Source organism: Vidua chalybeata, chromosome 1 (genome assembly GCF_026979565.1).
Source record: "Vidua chalybeata isolate OUT-0048 chromosome 1, bVidCha1 merged haplotype, whole genome shotgun sequence".
NCBI lineage: Eukaryota > Metazoa > Chordata > Aves > Passeriformes > Viduidae > Vidua > Vidua chalybeata.
In genome coordinates, this window is record NC_071530.1 from 35,420,550 (window position 1) to 35,441,230 (window position 20,681).

Genomic DNA, 20,681 nt, shown 5'->3' on the forward strand with positions numbered 1-20,681 from the left:
CAAAAAGGTTCTCCTTGGAAAAGCAGATTATTTTTTGTTTGCTGACAAATTAGATGGTTTTCTATTAATATACTTCATTATTCTTCTGCCTTGAACTATAGTCTACTTTTGATGTTCAAGCAAAACTACTGCATGTATCAATTGGCCAATCCTTATTCAAGGGTGTTGAAATTGCTGAAATTAAAAAGAGTTACAGAGTCTCAGAGGAGAGCTGTAGTGAAGGGAAAATTACAACAGCAAGAGAGAAGTTAGGACCCCACAACCCCACAATGTCAAAAATTCACTGTCAAAAATTATCCCTCCTGATGGAATGCAAAGTCTCCAAGTCTGCTATCGTTCAGAGATTCTGTAGCACTGTCACCAGGGAGAAGGGAATTCTCTTCCCTTATAGGGTCCATATGATCATTCATTACCCCAGAAGAGCAAAATTTAACAGTCAATTAAGTAATATCTAATTAGATTAATGAAGCAAAGGTGGAAAACTTAATGGATAACAGTATGGGTTAAGCCATCCCTTTTTGTGTGCTGTATCAGTCACTGTGTCTGACCCTGGAAGCTTTGTCACTGCTAGTGAGGAGAACCTGTGACATCCTCCACTGAGGAGGGAAGATAAGGTCTAAGGCACCTGGTAGTCACCTTCCCTTACTGTCCCTCTTTCTCCAGCTGAAGAATGGTGACAATTACACTGACCTGATAAGGAAATTAATTCATGACTTTTTGTAAATTGCTTGTAATGCTTGCACGGAGATCACCATGGAAATGTAAAGCATTAGCATAGTCAACTTGGCTTCATTTAGCACTTGAGGAGCTGTTAAATTCAATCATGTGCACTCCCTGAGACTACCCAAGTGAGGAAAGCACAAAAGTTGAGAGTGACTGGTGAAGTATCCATCTTTCCTCTTCTTAATGTACTGATCAAACTGTAACTCATGCACTTTTGCTGGAGGGATAGGATGGGAAAACAGTCACCTGGAGTAAATGAGTTGTTTGCTGGCAAGGACCAATGCAGCCTTTCAAAGCTCAAACTTTTGCAGGAACTTAAGGGAGCTATAGAGTGGTTTTAACTTGAAAAATAGTGATTATGCCTAATTTTATAGACTCCTGATCCAAGCGTGTCACTATTATTGTGATCTGTTTTAGAGTGATGCTGAGAGATCCTTGCCCAGATTGAGATTTCACTGTGAGCTGAACATACTCACAAAAAGAGAGATACAGGTTTTAGTAGATTGTAGAATAAATATAAGAAAAATTATCCTGGTTTTACAGGTATAGAAATATTTATACAAAAATACTTGGCAGGTATTTGACTTGTTCTAGGTAATGACATTTCATTTCCCTACCTGATGGCTTTATTCACTAACCCAATCTAATTTATTTTTCTGAAAAAAAGTATTAAGTCATTCAAAAATCTTTGAATATACACTTTTGAGCACCTTGACTAGGACTAGTTCTGTGAACCACGGCTAATAAAATGACTGGGAAGCTGTGCATCAGCTTAATATATTGCCTAGAGAATGGTTCAGTGGTTTCTAAAGCATTCCTTGACATTTTGATTATTCAAGGATGAATACCATAGCTACCTGGACAATATTAGAAAACTACATGAGATACCCCACAGATGATTTCATTTTGACAACGGTTAGTGTTCCAGGTGAGTAGCATGGTGCATAACAATGCAGCTGTGCCATTATTACAGTCATCTTTGGAAAGGTTTGCCTTTTCCAGGAGACTGCAGAGCTGCTATTTTGTGTTCTGTCCAAAGGCAGAGAAAGGCAGACGGGGCATATAATGAACAGTGCCACGAAGCCTTAAAAATATTGTTTCCTTGATCTAAAAGCAGTGGCCACCGTGCTGAAACAGGATAATTAAAAAAAAATCCAAAATGTACTTCCTTAAAATACTTCAAGAAAGCAAAATGAACCTTGATTATATCCTTGACAAGGAATTCCACCTGTAAAAGAGGCCTGAGCACCATTGCTATGGATAGAGGGGTGGTTTGCAAAGGGGGAGCTGGACCTTAGGACCTTTTCCCTGCTCATTGCAAAGGCCGTTTCTCTCTGTGCTGGAGCACTGCCTATACTACAGCTCAAATATTAGATTAGGAAACAGAAGCCTGTTACATTATTTAAAAATGCTTATCTGGTTTCTAAAATTCAAAGTGCCTTTACTTAGTACTATGATTCTAGGTTACTAATCTTTAATGAAAATGCTGATAAACAGAATAAGAAGTTAGCATAGCAGTGGAAAGGTGTTTCATCATCTGTGTGCTCCCATTGGGAATAAATAGAAGCCTCTCCTTGTAGACACAGGAATAGAAAGAGTTCTGCTGTCCAGAAAATTTCTGTGTGGTTCTGGTTTTATGGTAATACACAAGAGATAAAAGAAATATTTTGCACTAAAGATGAACAGCTTCTTCATCTCTTTTTTATTCTGATTCCCCACTTTTCAGTGGCCCGTATCCCAGCTTTTTGAGCTACCAAATACATAAGCCATCTGTTTTCTAACTTCTCACAGGCTTAGGGAAGCATGACACTATCCATTCAGAGCCCACACAACCCTAGCATCTGAGCAAGCAATTCCATGTTGTTCTTCCTGTTTTGAAAGCTTTCCATACACTTCACATGTAAAAGCCTACTTCCTGGTTTTTCTGTGTTTGCGCAATCCTTTTTTTATCTCCCATTTGTCAATAACACTCATTTCAAATTCAGTGAATGTTCTGCATTTACATGGTAGGTTATGGGAAGATAAACTATCTCTTTACAATCTTTCACAATTGATCAGAATCAGAAGAGGATGTATTTTAAAGAAATTGAGGTAGAGAAAATAAAGGCAAGAGTCTAAAGCCGAAGACAAATATTACTGCTAAACACACGAGCAATAAAGACTTACGCATAATACATGGCTCAGTTCCCTGACTGACCAGTGTTAAAAGGCTTTGGTTACATCTACAGATTTTGTTACTCTACATACAGATTTTAGTATTTTAGCGAAAAAAAAAGCAGGTTCAAAATTATTTTTTAATAAAGCATTCCCTTAGCACTGTGCTTTGCAGAGATTTGCTTAGTGCGTGAATAGTCTATCTGTAACTGCACAAAGGTCACAGGGAAGATGTTCCCCAGCCAGCTCACTCCCCGAGACCTGTGTGCAGTCACGAGAGCAGCCGCCCCCGGATCCTCACTGAGCTCCCCCGGGTGGCGGTGCGTGCAGGGGCTCGCAGCTCCCTGCAGCAGACGGCTGTGGCTGGGTAACACAGCAGCAGCACATATGAGAAACCAAGGCAAAGGAATACAGAGGGATCACCTGTTTGAGTTCTAGGAAGCTTTATTTCCCTATAGGATTCAGTAACAAATGACACTAACTGAGGACAAAAACCTGCTTTTAAGGAGAGGCGGGAATAAGGGGAGGACACAACCTTTTACCAATAGGAAGGCATTAGGGGAGGCGTGCAGGGTAAGGGCTATCCAATAGAAGCCAACAAGGGGAATGAGAAAACCTTGCACTCCAATCTTGCTTTGAGGAAGGGATGAAGGATAGGGAACTTTCCAGAAGGAAACAAAGGAGGTACAAGGAGACTGACAGGTAGATTGACATCCACTTGGCAGGAAAATCTTGGGGTAAACAACTCGGGACTGAACCATTAGGGAAGCCGAATGGGGTACATAGAATGAACCATTACAAACTTATAACCAGGAATATTTAAAACCTACTACAGAAGAACAAACTGCAAAACAACAGACTGCCACATCCATCCATTCAAGTAGACTGTTTCTATGCCCTAAGTTAGTCTGGAGTTGGTCTGTAAGGCAGTATTTAAGTAATTCTTTATAACATTCCTTATTACTGCATTTTATCTTCTTATTAACCCTACCTAATTTCAAGTGGTATTTCTAAGACTTCAGTTAGCCAGCAAGGTGCTCTCAGTGGAAATGCAGCATTTTGTGGAACCAGCTTGGGTCTTCAGTTACTCACTGAAGTTTTGACTGCATGTGGAAACAGAGGGACTGCCTGGATTTCTTAGCTTTCTAATTTTTGCAAGCTGTGATGCACCCTGAAATAGGTTGAGGAATATACATAATTTTAATGTTTGGTTTTTTGGGGTTTATTTTTCTCCTTATTTAAAGGAGGATTTAAACAGATTAAAATCTATTCCCTTCCCAGCAAAACAAAGTATAAATCAATACCAAAGCACTTAAAAAAAAAAAAAAGTATTCAAAACTTCAAAACTGATACATTAATTAAATCTTCCTTTCCCTGTGTTACTCAGTTTAAAATTAGAAAAGAACATAATGTCCATACTGACTGTAAAGGGTCATGGGAAGATATTTCATTTGCAATTGTATTTGGTAAAGAAATCCCAAACCAGGAAATTGTTCTTGTTTGGGTTGCTCTTTTTCATGGAATTGTGACCTTTTGTAATTTGTGTGAGTTCCAAGCATTTGAAATATTCACAGATTAGGCAAACAGTTCAAAGCCTTGCTGCTAGTTGTATTTGAATTTCCTGTTTTTCCCTTTCCTCAGATTCCACAGAGTAAAATTAGCTGTAGTTTGTGTTTTATTTCAAAGTGCCGAGAAGCTGCTGTGTAAAAACAAGAATAGCTAAGAACATCTTCCAATTATCATCTACTGCAAATTTGCATTTAGAACTAGACAAATGTCAAACCATAATTGAATATGCAGAAAACAGCTATTTTTTTAAAATCATGCCAACAAAAAATGGGTAAAGCACTGCTTGTTTAGGATTAAAATTGAATATTGACCAATTTTCACACAAGATAAAGTTACTAGATTTTTCTATTTCAGATCAGAAAGATACTCCCAATATTTAAAGAAGTTGTGTTTCTGTTAGTTTCAGCAGGGCTACATCATGACTATATTACACTTACACCAGGTGAAGGTCTAGAATTACTCTTACAAACATACTCTTGAAAATTGTTAATCTTGAAATTCTGAAAAAGCTACACGAGTAGTAGCTCTAATACACAGTTATCAGTTTTTACTGTATAATTTTGTGGGAAAGGAGATCAGATTCTATTTTGTTCTGGTTTATGGTTGAATTTAGCCAGGATAGAACATGGCCTATTCCTGCGAGTTATTTTCAGCTTAAACACTGTAATTTTCCATGTCATAATTTGCAGATAGTTTGGACAATTGCTTGGTCACCAAACTATCAGAACCCATTATGTCCTTAATGGTATATTTCTTGAATTGAAAATTTGAAGAATCAATGCCCAGTAACTAGAGATACTACTGTGGTGCCTACTCTTGTGAGCAACTGCACTCATGCCAGAAGCACCACTGGAGTTTGGAGCTTTATGGTAGTAACAAATTTAAAGTGGTTTCAAAAAAAAGACAGGTTTTAAATAGTTACAATGATACAAAAACATAGGATAGTCTCAGATGTTTGGATCATCTGATCCAGAATATATCTGAGTGTGTCTGTATTTGCATTGTTTCTATCTGAACCATCCAGGATCAGTTCATGTGGTCTAGTTTGCATGGTCAAGGTCTTTTGAGTAGTTTAGTCTACATTGCCTCTGGTTTCTACTCAAATACGCCCTCCTGATATTTCCCTCTTGAATCTGAAATCGTAAATAAACTACCCTGGGATCATTAATTCCTCAGTTCTGTCGGAATGAGAATGGATAAACCAGTAGCAATAGATACTGTGGGTTTCAGCAAGCAGCAGCAAATTGAGGTGGGAACTATGCAGCTGCATCTACACTCCCAACCAGGCAGTTGTCAGAAATATTGGTACACTGGAGAATGCAGCAGGCTGTAGAAATTACTGTTACTTTTAATTTTTGACGTTTAGTCATTTAAAATCCATTTAACTTGTCAGATGGATTTCCCCAGCATATCAAAGAAAAGAAATGCCTGTTTGTGTGAGTCCAGTGGGACACTGCCTTTAGTAACTTTAGGAGCAGGTAGTTTGCTTTGCATGCTGTTAGTGGGTAAAGCTTCCAGTAGAAAGGGCTCTGCTGGCTTGAGTGCTGGGTGCTTTCTCCTGTCATGGATACAAAACAGGGACATTAGGAGAATCAGGGACGAATATCAGCTTTATTATTTTTAGTATCACTTCTTTCCATTTCTTCTTGGGTCCTGGGGAAGGATGACAGGAACTCACTGCCTTGATGTAAATGCCTGCAAATGCTGCATATGACCATAAAATTTTCTCACCTATTTATAAACCAGATGCTTGTTTCTAAGAGTGCTTATTATTGCATATTATAAAGGATGGTTTTATACCTGAGCAGAGAAATAAAATCACTTTACTATTTTAAATCTACCTGGCTTAAGCTCATCATAGGACAGTCTGCTCTTACTAGGAAAAAAAAACCTGGGTCATTTTAAATAAATTTTCTGCATCTTTGTATTCTCAACTAGCAAGCAGTAGTGTTTTCTGTTTCTCTGTGAGCTTCTTAAATCCTCTACAGGAAATGTCAACTGTGAAAAAACAAAGTTTGGCATTTCCCCCCACTCTGATACTGAAAAAACATTATTCTAGTGATTGTAGAGGCAGAGAAGATATTTCAAGATTACATTAACATCACCCAGAGCTACAATCTTCCTTAGCTGATTCTGGCCTCTGCCATGGAAAACTACAAATGTCTCATTGCGCTGGAGACTTCTGAGATGTCCTTTCTTCACTGACAGTCTTATGTTTCAAGCAAATTTCTCTCCTTGTGATTCCTGACCAACATATACATCTTAAAAGAGGAGATAAAAAACATCTACATTTTGCCCCCAGACTGACCATTTCATTTTTCTCTCTCTCTAACAGGAAGTTTTTTCCTAGGGAATAATTTCCTACATGGATATTCCTACTCTAGAACAATAATATTTTTTTCCAGTGTACTTTAATCTCCCTTAAATATTACTGATTTTTCTCCAGAAGAACTTTTGTCTATAGACCAGCCTTTGCACTGAGACCAGGGACTATCCTTTTAGCATAACAGAGAAGAAATGGATAATGTTATTCTTCAACACTTTTTCCCTGCAGTCCCTAATACCATTTCATTCATACTCTGAACATTTTCTAATGTGATATATCATTGACTTGAAAACAAGGAACACTGAAGGCTGTTCTGAACTACCAGTTAATTCCAAGATGATGTGCAAGTACACTGTGAAATACTGTGACTTCTTTGACGTAGGGAAATGTCTAGTACCTCTTCTCAGACTAATCCAAAATTAACTTAAGTTAGAAATAAATTCAAGGACTGCCACTTACAGTGTAATGGCTGTGTTCTTGCTCTTAAAAGTAGATTCCACCCTGTGACAGTGCATTTGCAAGAGCATTCTAAGATAGCGATAAAATACAAACAGGTACTGGCTTATGAATTCAGTAATAAATATTTTTTTCAAAACAACCAGCAGAACAAACTAAGGATAAGTGCACTCTTTATTGGCCTGATGTGACAAACTCATGAAGTGTGTGCAACATTTACAGGAAAATCAAAGGATAGTAGAGTGAGAGGCCAAAATTATCTTCTGCTATAAACTTTGCATCCAAGCAGAGCCTGTAGCATTAGAGGTTGGGGCCTCTGTGTGAAATAGCTTTATAAGAAATCTGATTGGTTTACTCCTAAGAAAATTCTAGATAGTGTTAAATGGCAACGCAAGGTACAGAGTATCAGTAAATTATTGATCTTTAGATTCCTCACTGCATGCTCAGTGTTCCCATGCAATGAGCACCTGAGCTTCTGTCAGCAGGGAAACTAAGGGCACTCAGCATATAGAGGAGTGCTTGTGCTTGGCAGTGTCAAAGAGGAGAACTAACAGAGGAACTGACTTAATTTATGCTTTGGTTTTGGAAATAAATGGTATTGTCTTTTTCAGAAACAGTGTCGTCTCCCCTGTCATAGATGTCATAGACTGGAAGACCTTCCAGTACTATCACTCTGTGGGCTTGCATCGAGGTGTTTTTGATTGGAAATTAGATTTTCATTGGGAACCAGTGCCAGAACATGAAGAGAAGGTACGACAGTCTCCCATCAGCCCTATCAGGTAACAGTCCATCAGACAATGTGCCTTGCTCAGCTCAGCAGCAAAACTGTACAGTTTGGGTCATCTTGTGTCATCTTCCAGCTAACAAGAGAAAGGTGTGGTTACTTGCACATGCTCAGTTAGTAATTCTTAAGGGATAGTTTTTTTTTGTTTGTGCTGTTTGTTTTGGCCTTTAGTAATCATTCTAACTAGACTGCAGTCACACTTTCAATGTGACAAATACTTTTCACACATCAACACAACTAGAGTACAGCCTAACTAGACAAGGTGTGGAGGTTTGTAGGGAAAGCAAAAGACAGGTCATACAGAGTTAAAAGAGATGTCTTGGTCATGATCTGTTTATCTCTTGTTTTGAATGTACATGTGTGCAATGTTCCCCACTGTTCTGAGTCTTATTTGATAATTCAGCTCTTACCTCCCTTCCCCAAACAAATCCTAGAATTACACTCCAGTTGTCCTTTATTTTGGTTAGATAATCAGTTCATTCAAGCCTATATGGAGCAGTAATGAATCATTTTGTAATACTCTTTCTATGGAAATGGTGGAATTTTCACCCTCTGTGTAATTCCTTATCCATAAATCAAGGTGTTCACTTCCAGACTGTTTTCTACACAGGAGTCCTGCAGTAGCTGGTGCAGTGGTGGCCATGGATCGACATTACTTCCAAAATTCTGGAGCTTATGATTCTGACATGACCATGTGGGGAGCAGAAAACCTGGAACTATCTATTAGGGTAAGGATCTTAATTAAAACATCAAACTATGATAACTTGCAATTTTAAGGAACTTGAGTGAAAAAGGAAGAAGATATTTGTAAAAACAGTGCAGAACATGTTGGGTTATGGAGACTACAACCTTCCCTGCAGAAATCTATCCCCACACTCCGCAGCCTGTCAGGACTATACAAGAACATGCAGCTGCTGTGAGTTAGGAGTATTATATCAGAAGAAGGAAGTTTTGCTGGCTATCACTGTCTGCCTGAGGCCTGAGTCACTGCTTTTGGCACCCTCTGAAAGCTGCCTCTTCTATTCTGGCATGTTAGCATGCACCAAAGGGAGAGTAGCTTTATTTCTTTGCCAGCCTGTAGTTTTAATAGCAAATTGTTTATATTGAATCCTTTGCATTGATTTTTGCTGAATACAAAGAGTAACTGATATTGAAAACTAATGAAAATTGCAGGCACAAAGGGCATAGTGTTTTTATTGTCCCAAACAAGGAAAGGTGTGCACCCAGATCTCTCCACTACTCTGCACTACTTGTGCACAGAAAATATAAAAGCATATAAATAGCCATACTGGGTCAAATCAGAAGTCTGAATGCCCAACATCTTCTCTGTGTCTGTGGGGAGCAATGTATGAAGAAGTATATAATAATGCTGCTGCTGTTTCCAGGATTTCCTGAAGCAGAGCCTAGAGTAAAGAGCTTCTCCATTTCAGATAAAAGTAATCTACATAAGGTAAACTCTTTTTGTGCTTTCACCTGTGTTTCAGACCTGGCTCTGTGGTGGCTCTGTAGAAATTATCCCATGCTCCCGAGTTGGGCACGTCTATCGAAATCACTTCCCCCGTGCTTTCTCCTATGAAGAGGCCATTGTGAGGAACAGAATCCGAATAGCAGAGACCTGGCTGGACTCCTTTAAAGAGAACTTCTACAAGCATGACACAGTGGCTTACTTAATCAGCAAGGTAAAGACATCTGTAATGGTTTGTTTCGGAGGTTTGTGTTGAGATAGGTGAAGAGAGAGGAATAGGAGTGGGGGTGTCTGTATGCAGTCAGATGCAGGGGATAATATTTTTATTAAACCTTCCAGTGAAAGAGAAACTTGTGCCTAATTTCAGCCTTGTGCTGAAGTTATCAAACCTTGTGGAGTATAACCTTTCGCCAAATGACTCCCCAAAAAGCTGTGGTTCTTTTTTCACTGATAGTACATGGAAGGTTGTGATGCATCTGAAGTGGAAGCCTGCACCCCTGTGTGCTCAAAGGACTGTCCTAGAAAGTTCATTCTCAGTTACTGGTTTTCCTCATATGGTTCCTAAGGATATTCAGTATTATTCACAGGCGAGTGGCAAATTATAGGGAACATATTTGAGTGGTCTAGTGACAAAAAAGGTGGTGTTTTTTTTTTCCCTGAACTGACATATCCAGAAGTAACTGAACTGAGAAAGTTAGATCTCAACACACCACTATTTACAAGTTATATTTTCAGTAGAAGCATGGCGCAGACATCTGACTGGTCATTCTTCCAGGAATTTGGATTCCCAGCAGCCTGGAAGTTAGGACAGGCTTTCAGGCAGATGTGTGGTGTAGCCCTGGCATGCAGCTACACTTGAACCATCTTGCAGGTTACACACCATCCAATAACTACAGAATGGCCACACCTGCTTTTTAAGTACAGTCTCCATGGCAGATCAGGGGTGGTCAAGGAACTGTATAGCCCTAGTATTACAAACAAGTGGATGTTTCCTTACTGGGAGTCTTGTAGCTGTGGGGAATGTTGTTGGTGTATTAATGTTGTTAATGTTAATGTTGCTGTAGTTCTCAGGAATTTTCTGGCTCCGGTACCTTTTCTTCTAATCATATTCTTTCTACAAGGCAGTGGACTAACTTGTGAGCAGTTTTGAATGAAAATGTATCATTTATCTTCCTGTTCATTTAACAATGCCATGCTTTTAAGGAGAAAAACATTCACTGGAAGCATTTAGGCAGAGCATGGATAGGTGCTGTGCAGTTTCCCATTTGTATTTGCTCCTGCATTTCACAGAATCATAGAATCAGAGAATGGTTTGGGTTGGAAGGAACCTTAAAGATCATCAATTCCAACTCCCCCTGCCATGTGCAAGAATGCCATTCACTAGATCAGGCTGCTCAGGGCCCCATCCAGCCTGGCCTTGAGCAGGGATGAGGCCTCAGGGATGATGCCTCATCCCCTTCCAAGGATGAGGCATCTGCAGCTTCTCTGGGCAACCTGTGCCAATGCCTCACCACCCTCTGAGTAAAGGATTTCTTCCCAATAACTAATCTAGACTTGCTCTAGATTTGAGTTTAAAACTACTGCTCATTTTGTAAGTACCCTTTAGGTACTGGGAGGCTGCTCTAAATTCTACCTGAAGCCTTCACTTCTATCCAGTTTCATCAAGTGATCCCCCACTTGCTCTTCCCTTATAGGATGAGGGACTTCCTTCCCCTTCTCCACTCACTCAGAGGATCAGGGTCTTGAGAGAATGGAGAGCCTGATTGCCAGCAAAGACTGAGGAATACCACTCAGCTTTCTCCATATCAGTCGCCACCAGTTCACTCTTCTTGGTTTTCAGTGGGGAGGGGGGTTACACTCTCGTTGTCCTTTCTTTTCTGACCTATGCATTTATAGAGTCCCTTCTTGTGATTCTTTCTGTCCCTTGCCAAGTCTTGTTCCAGCTTTGCCTTGGCTTTCCTGACCCCACCCCTACACATTCAAACCATATCCCTGTTCTTTCCTCAGGTCACCTGTCCCCACTTTCACTGTCTGTGCATTTCTTTGTTACTCCTCTGTTTGAGGAGCAGATCCTTGCTCAGTCATGCCAGTTTCTGGCCTGCCTTGCTCAATTTCCTACACACTGGGATAGAGAGAGCTCTTGCGCTGTAGGAAAAGTGGCTTTAAAGAGCTGCCAGCTCTGGTCAGCACCTCTGCCCTTAAGGACAGTTTCCTTAAACAGCTGAAAGTTTGCTCTTGCAAAGTTCAGGGTCTTGACTTTGCTCCTCATCAGGCTCACACTCCTTGAGATCACAAACTCAAGGGCTTGGTTGCTACAGCCCAGGATGCCACCAATCCTGATGGCTTTCATGAGCTCATCAGCATTGGTGAGCACCACTGGCTCCAGCAATACTTGTCCTGCATGCCTCAGTCATTCAGGGCTGGCCATCACCCAAGAAAGCCAGATCCAGCAGGAGCTGCATTATAGTGGGGAGAGGAACAGGACTGTATATCAATGTGACTTCTCTCTTGTCACCTAGTCTGACGTCCTTATGCTCCACCAGTGGATCTGCCTCTCCAGTCAGCCTACTAATTGTAGAGTCTGGAACTATTGTCTTTCCCTTTTTACTCTTATTTTCACATCTTTTTAGAAGATCCTTCCTCGACTGTGTTGCAGGTTTGAATTCCACTGGCCCGAAGCTTGTCAATTGACTCACAAAGGTTTACAGCCACTAGACCAAACCTTTTAAAATGGGCAGTGAGGTCTTTAAATCATTTAACAATTCCCTGAAGGCTTTTCTTGTCAGCTCAGAAGCAATTTTCTCTACTAAAAAACTACAGTCACCAATGATACAGCTAGCTGTAAGCAGCATGACCTTTTGCCTGAGTTTATTCTAGCCAGAATACTTTTACTACTTCTGAGTATGATGTTCCCTCAAATGATCAATTTTATGATCTCTGTGTGCAGCATACCGTAACATAAATGGCCCTTTTTGTGTGTTCCTTCTTTCACAGCCGATGTTTTCAGCCTGTCAGTGCACTGGGATGTTATTCAAAAGGCACAAGCAAGCAAGGACATTATTGCCACTCAGCGGCAAAGAGCCCTGAGGGCATTTATTGCGCTGAGAGGGTGAGCAGAGCCACCTATGGGCCGCTATAGAATTCTCCGTGAGTCTTCACCCACCACCATTGTTCACTGCAGAAAACAACCAGTGACCCCCATTTAGGTGGCTCTATAACTCTTCTTGGTTTATGGTCTGAATCACATTTTGCACAAAATGCCTGTGGTGCGAGCATTAAACAGATGAATTAGGCTCTTCCCAGCTCTTTACTACTTCAGCCTACTTTTTCTACTACTTTTGCTCCTTTTTCTTGTGTGGTTTGCATATTTAATTTACAAGTACAGTGTGCTTTCAGATTGGTTTACAGGGACAATGACTTTCTTTATGTTATTTACATCATTTATTCAGCATCAAATGCAGACTGTAACTAGTAAGATAGAATGAGATTTACTGCCACTGCCTTCCTCAGCCAAGGCAGAGTCTCATGAGAAACATTTTTAGGGGAAGCATTTTACTTCTCTCTCTCTCCCTTTTCCAAGAAAACCTCTAGAGGACAGGTTTGTGTGATGCAGAATTGCTAAACTTTGTTGTTCTGCTTATTGAATCTAAGACTGACACTGAAGTATGAGGCTCTCTTTAACATATTGCAACTGTTGAGCTTTGCCTGTGGAGTTTACAAAGGTTGGCAAACAGTGCCATATGGAAGGATTGATCCCTGCCTTTAGAGACTAACACCTCACCTTGAATCACCAAGGCCCTTCATTTGTCAGTGTTTTCCATGCTACAAAGTCCTTTTCTTTCTTTTTTATGGATACAGAGAAATAGCTGGTCTGGGAAAAAGTTATTTACTGGCAACTCTCTGCTTATGTTGCCAATTTTAATTTTTGTCAAAGAAATGCAGACCAGTTTCCTGGAATCCCATCCCAAACTGGATTTTTTAAAAAGTAGAAACATGAAGAGGGGAGATCTACTGCTGGCAAGAAAGAGGAGAGAAACTTTTAAGGGTTGTTAGATGTTTTTAATATTTGGGCACTGAGATATTTAGAAAAGCTTTTGTGTGGTTTTGAAACTGAAGAATTAGACACATAAGTGCTTAGAGGTTTTGAGAACCCTGTTAGTCATCTTTAGTGCTAAATACCCTCAAATATTCAGCCTGTCAGTCCTTTGCAGTACAGATGCCTGTAGCTGCGCCAAGGGTTGAAGGCAATTGTCTTTTTTCATAAGAGTTGCTACCAGGAAAGTTGAGAGCTGATTTTGTGTCTTTATAATTCAAGAAAATGGAGATATCATAGAAAAGGTTTTATAGCTGTAGAACACCTTTGTTCATTAGATTTAGTAACTGTCAGATAATAGATAGCTAATAGGTGATAGACTATATTTTGGGTTAAAGTCTGTCATCACTTATTCCCTCTGATCATAGAGGACTGACAGTAACTGGGTAATTTGGGCTGTTAAAGGCCAGGAAATTGAGTTTTTATCAGCGGGAAAAATTCTATATTAAATGGTAATCTAATACAATCCCACTGAATTTCAGTGCAACAACTATCAAACTTGGTCCTGACTTTTTAAAATATAAATATGATAAAGGCTGACTTATCTTGCAGTATAATAATAATAAGTTTTAGACGACATACTTATTTTCACAATGTATGCTACTTCCAAAACACTTCTGTCACAATGCCAGACTGTGGCTGTTTTAGCACAAAGTTTGAGAAGGGCTGTAGCTGAATCTCCCCCTTTGCATATATCATAAGAGATACATATAAATATCTGTAACATTCAGGATAGAAAAGGGGGTAGAAATATTCCTGTTTCATTTCATTCATCTCCAATAATTCATTTCCACTCCTAGCATCTCTAACACAAATACACCAGCAACCTTGTTGCCCTTTCTCCATAAAGGCAGAGAAGCCAGACTGCAGCGAGCGCCTTCAGCTACAGAAGAGACTGGGCTGTAGAAATTTCCAGTGGTTTCTATCAAATGTGTACCCTGAACTTTCCCAAACTGAAGACACACCAAGATTCTCTGGCAAGGTAAGAGAAAACACACTATAAAGAATGATAATTTTTTTTTTTTGCATTGTTCAAAGACTCCAGTGTCATTTCCATGTCCTGAGTACTTGGTCCAAACAGGCAATGCAACCAGGGTGGGAGGAGAAAGAAAAAGACAAAGAGCTGGCCCAAATTCTCACATAAATGTTGAAAACCAGCCAGGAACTGAACCCAGAGTGTCTGACTCAGTTCAGTGTCACAGCTCAGAGGATCCTAACCTTAGGTTCTTCAGGTGCCATTAGTAAAGGAAAAGAACTGTGTTGCCTCATGCAGATGGCAGAAGTGACAGCAGCCAAGATATCTCTGTGCTGACCCATGTGCACAGAGAGAATAAAAAGCATTTTTTCAGTCCTGCACTTCCCAAAGGACAAAAGTGATAGCAATAGCAGTTCCCTGGCTGACTGTGTACAGGACAGGGAATGTCTGGTGGTTCTTTTTTAAACACATAGTTGATAATTATAATTCATTAAATATTAATTTATTCCCAGCAGCCTTACTGGAAGGAAGTTTCCCCCAACAAGGCAAAAAGGTCTACTAATTAATTCACACTCAGCTATTTTTAGCCAGATTTTACTGTGTCCTTTTACTATTTTATGTGCTCTTTATTTTCACAGTTAGCTTGAGAAAAGTGTAACAACTGAGTGTGGATCACAAGAACTGCCATATTTCTTTTGTTCAGGAATTTCTAGTGTTTTTTCTGACTACAGTGTCCCGTTGAAGTGCAATTTTCCACTAGCATAAGCATTTTGATACCTTTCTTTTAATTATCAAAATAGTTAAACCCAGAAGTGGATCTCTCTAATTTAAGCAAAACTCACTGGGTAACACTGACCCTTGGTGAAACTCTGCCTTTTATATCACATTAGTTTGCAAAATCAATATACAAGATCAAGTCTGAAAGAAAATAAATAGTGCCTGATTTATGAACAAAATCATGTATCATAAAGGGATACAATCACAAAATGTTAGCTGAAGGATATTTTGTTTGTATCCAACTGTGATTTATTTCAGTATAAACTTTTACTTACAGCTTTACAATACTGGTGTTGGCTTCTGTGCAGATTACAGGCCTGGAAGAGCTACTGCAGAAGGGTCTATTGAACTCTCCCCTTGCAGTGACAGTCTCACCCAGGTAATGTATACTTTGAGTATATAGGCACTGTGTCAGATCTAGGGAGCCATGCAGAAGACAGGCATCCCAACATGTAAGTGGCTGGGTTGACACTAGTGGAAATACTGGCATGTTCAAAATTAGCATGTGCTAAGGCAACAATGCCCACTCTTCCACAGCTAAGTGCCACTCAAAAAATGCCGAAGTCCCATGTGTCATTGAGTCAGATGCCCACATTTTGCTCCAGAAGACAAAATTAAGGGCTTATTTGTTTAGTATATTTGGTAGTGTCTGTGGAACAGAAAGCTTGTGACTAAAAAATACATAACAGTTCCAGAACATGATGGGGGGAGGAGGGGGTTGCCCATTAATGACTAAATCTGAAGATTAATGCCTAAACTGCAGTCTAAGGCAGGAGATAAATTCATTTAGACTCCCTAGCTGGTATCGGTCTAGCTTAGGGTGAGCTGCAGGTACATTTCAAACTGTAGCATGTGAGGACACTGTCAGAAACACCCTTCTGTTCAAATATTTATGAAACTGGAAAATTTTGTGATAGGGTGGGTTCATGTTACACATAGTCATGGTTCACAAAGCCTTTCCTTAGGTAAATAGTTATGCCAGAATTAGCTAGCAGGGGGAACTGCTTTGAAGGGTCAAGGCTGTTGGGTCTCTGTCACTCATGTTTGGGTTGTGTCTTAACAAACATGTACAGGAAATTGTCTTTAGAATTAGCATTTAAAAATGAACTGGGATGTCCATCCATCATTGTTCAAACAAACCCTTCCTTTCCCAGCACTTTGAATATAACATGAAGGAAATCTTGCTTGGTTCTGCTCCGCTGCTTTGCTTTGATGTCAGACACGGGAAGATTGTCCCCCAAAACTGTACAAAGGAGACAGATAACAGCAACCAGCACTGGGATGTCCAGGAGGTCAGTAGTGGCTCTGCCACAGGGGAAAGGCAGCTGATGGTGACTGTGGAATCACTGGGTGATTTCAGGATTTGTGTGTGAAGAAGAGATGAGGTACCTGAAGGGCAAATTTCACTTATGTACCTTTTTAACCCAGAAAAATTAGGATGTCTTTTGCCCACTAACACTGGCTATGTAAAAAGCTTTTGGTTTAGAAATACAAACTACAGAAATCCTACCTAAAATCCTATGTCTTTGTTTTACCTGTTTGTCTTACTGGCCTTTTTGGAATAGAATCAGAATCAGTGGTTGTAAAAATAAGAGCAGGGCAAATCCTTTCCCATTTCCTTCAGATTGAGGGAGAGTTTGGAAATCGTGACCCCTCCCTCATGAGAGCCCTTTTTGGAGCTTTCAGTGGGAAACATTACATTTTCTCCTGCATTGTAAGAGAAGACCAAACTTCCTGTTAGAGGAATTCACTGCTTTTCAGTGAACTTTACCCAGCAGAGCAGGAACTCCTCAACAAGACTGAAAAATATCATGCTCTGGGACAGCCTGGGAAAATAGCAATTACTGTAGTTGTAGGGATGCAGCAATCCTCTAGAACAGTCCTACTATAACTTTGTTTGATTCCTAAGACAAGTACTGGCCCTTATGAAATGTTGTGGTCTGTAGTAGTGAGGTGGTGCTGATGACAACCTGAAGCCACAGGAAAAATGGTGGTGGAAAAGAACTCTGCACCTACCACTTGTGTTAGCTTCAAAAGGAGCTACAAATATTCAGCATGCTCTGGGCAGAAAGCTAAATTCATTCATTGTGTTTGGAGCATTGTTTAAAAAAATTTGAACAACCAGTTATTACTGGTGATATATTGTATATAAATTTTCTGAAACATGGCCTAGCTTTTACTGGAAATTCCTTACTTTTAATTTGTTCTTTCTTTCCCTTCTCTCATCTTGTAGAATGGAATGATTGTCCATGTCCTTTCTGGCAAATGCATAGAGGCAGCAAAGAGTGAAGATGAGAAGGACTTGTTTCTGTGTGCGTGTAACGAGAACGCAAATCAGGTGTGGCAATTTGAACGTTCCCATGGGCTACGTCAGAGGTGACTGGCAGGTCTCTACAGAACTCAAGTCTCCAAAGTTTAACATTTCTTCTGCTTGGGATTTAAGATGCATTTCCTGCAACGACAAGCAAGATGTTTATGTTTGCTGTAGCATGCAGGGAAGTCAGGAATGTCTCTTGTTTAAAAGCCTGGCTTCTGGTTAATCCAGCTCTAGCTAAAATTTCTATTTATTCTGTGAAGCAGGGAATAGAGAGATTGTGAGAATCAATAAATTCTCAACTCTGCTATTGCAGAAGACATTTAGGTTTGCCCTTTGATGGAAACATGGAAAATTGGCTGCCAGACAGCTTGTCTTCAGTATACGCTATGACTTCTGAGGATACAGGAAAAGAAGTGAGATTTTTGAAACTGTAAGAAGAAGCCAGCTAAACCAGGTCAGGAGTTTAGCCTTGTTTTACAGTGCCCTCGACTCATATAAAACAAAGTAGGTTTTGTATGTATAAAAGTAATAGATGTTTCCACATGTAATGGCAAAAATATTGTTTTGCAGTTAACCTGAGCCAAATTTCTACTCTCTGTGAGATTACACAGAGCATAAATTAACACTTAATTAGGCATTTATTGCTCTAATTGACTTGGACTACTGACAGTCCTCAGTATTTGGCACACCCTTCCTTAAATCCTTGTCCACAGTCTAATTTGGATGGGAGAATGAAACTGAAATATTAACAACTTTTTAATGTTGTTTTTTAATTATATTTAAGGACAACTCCTCAGGAAACTTTTGTGGTAGTAAGGAGGGTAACAGCTTCTCTGCTTATTTGGGAAGAGAAAGAATTGGTGGCATCCATTTGCTCTTGTAAAGCCATGGGATGAGCTTACTATTATTATTATTATTGTTATTATTATTACTATTATTACAGTAACAAAAGTGCTGGCTGAAAACAGCAAGTGAAGGGAAACAGCCAGTTTCAACAGTGGCTACCTAGGAAGAAAATACTGGTTTGCTTCCATTTGCTTGCAGCCTGAGTTAAGTCTTTCAAGCTATCAGTTTTAGCCAAGAAGATTATGTAGATTCTTGCTGTCATGGGTCTTCAAGATGATCCTGAAAAGACCATATTTTCTAAAGAAGCTTTTTCTGTAGAGCCTGCATTGCTGCTGACCTGCTGTCTTTCAAAGGAGTGAATGAGAGATGAGGTTAAATAACAAGAATGGTCTCACACAGTATGAACTTAGCCAAGCAAACTGCCACCTCAGTATCTCATTAGGCTACTTTCATTTTTGAAGATAAAGTCAATGATGACACTTCCCAAGAGCCTGCAAAGAGAGAAGAACAAAGATTTGGGAGTCTTCCCACATCAACACATCTGATTTATAGTATAAGTCAATCATAATCCTATGTACATATTAAAGGGGAAGGGTATCATTAATGAAATTCACTTAGGTTTTGAATTATTTTCAAGAGACAGAAAATTGTGGGTTTTTTTTTTTTATGTACAGCACATTGTTTAAACTTTAGAGAAAGGAAGGAGTAACAGATTATTCTGCTTAGAGCCTTCCAGTTACCTGCTCTCCGTAAATCACAATAAATTGGTATCAAGCATATAAAATTGGTTACCACAGAGGACACGAAGAGTGTTCTCTGTTGTGTTGTCCAAAACATCTCCCAGTGTCTAACTCTCTGTCTGCTTTGAGTGCTAAAGATTCCACACTGTGTTAAGGCATCACTCCAATCATCTTGATTACCACTTATGCTTTCTTTGATAGCATCAGAATCTATTACTATTTCTGCTGTGTCATGTAAAATTTCCTGCGACATTCTGGAAAATGCTTTAATTTTCAGCTAAGATGATGATAGCAACCTCTTCCAGAACACCAAGTGATACCTGACCATTGCCCAAATCTAGGGTGAGAAAAGAGAATTTTTAAAATTGCATAAAAGCTGAAGTAAAATGCTGTTTTAATGACATGTGATGCCTTTATTTTAAATTATGACTATGCCAGGTTTTTAAATTATGTGTTATTTATTATATTTTGGACACTACACTATAATTCCTTCAGAATTTAGGTAAATGTTAAAAAAATGTGTATACAAATATGGTAATTGACCACAAGTGATATTTATCACAAAGAAGAATGAAAATATTTTTGGTTTAGAGAGGAAATGTTTGGAATTTCAGAGACATGGACATCTTCATTTATACTACTTTTTAACATAGTGATAAAAACCTAGAAAATAAGGTTTGCTGTAAATATATGTACCATATAAAAATATGTTACCTAATACCTCTTTGCACAATAAAATGAAAATCTATAGTGCAGTGCCATATAGAAAATAATTGTTAATGCACTTGTTTTACTTAGTAACAGAGTAAATGTATGTTTGGTTTCCAAGGGAACTAAATTCCAGAGCATGGGCCAGAAGGGAACATGGATTGTGGAGCACACTTCCCTCTAATATAAACAAAACTTAGTACACACAAATTAAAAAAAAACAAAGGGAAAGCATCTATCCCTGTTTTTCCTATTTTCTTTCCTATATGGCTTTTAAATGGATTGGTTAGTTGTACCAGTACTGTTTCCTCATTGTGGTCATTTAGACTTTGCCCCTGTGGTTACATCTATGAGCTAAACTCTTCTCCTTATGGGACTTATGGGCTCAATAAAGAGTGGTGGCTAAGCATGCTGGTATGTTTTCCTCATTTTTACCCATCTTCCATTCAATACTAGCACACAATGATGCTTTGAGCACCACAAAACATAGAATTACTTTCAGTTCTCTATTTAGACATGGTCAACATTTCAGGTTCCACTAATTCCCATGACAGGAGAGAAATGTAAGGACAAAATGTTTCAGGGAAGAATGAAGCAGTTTAAACTTTGAAGACCTCCAAAGCAGAGCCTCAGGCAAGAGCAAAGGAATTCCAGCCTAACACAAATAAATACCTTATAGTGTAACTCCACCTGTTTCTTTGAATTTTGCAACCCAGGCACAGTGCTTTGAGCCAAACCCACCCATGA

General features: G+C 39.3%; 1 protein-coding gene across 4 annotated transcripts in view; it reads left to right on the forward strand.

Moving 5' to 3' along the window:
* Positions 1 to 20,343, forward strand: part of GALNT15 (polypeptide N-acetylgalactosaminyltransferase 15) — a 29,482-nt gene extending 9,139 nt beyond the window's left edge. For 3 of the 4 annotated variants that reach the window (XM_053939545.1, XM_053939562.1, XM_053939572.1), the window contains 7 exons: positions 7,840 to 8,007; positions 8,623 to 8,740; positions 9,497 to 9,691; positions 14,421 to 14,552; positions 15,601 to 15,702; positions 16,478 to 16,615; positions 17,557 to 20,343. In XM_053939545.1, the coding sequence (XP_053795520.1) occupies positions 7,840 to 8,007; positions 8,623 to 8,740; positions 9,497 to 9,691; positions 14,421 to 14,552; positions 15,601 to 15,702; positions 16,478 to 16,615; positions 17,557 to 17,703 (1,000 nt within the window). In that variant the 3' untranslated portion in view covers positions 17,704 to 20,343. The remainder of the gene's footprint in view (positions 1 to 7,839; positions 8,008 to 8,622; positions 8,741 to 9,496; positions 9,692 to 14,420; positions 14,553 to 15,600; positions 15,703 to 16,477; positions 16,616 to 17,556) is intronic. The other variant, XM_053939552.1, reaches the window with a different exon arrangement.
* Positions 20,344 to 20,681: the final 338 nt, after the last annotated feature.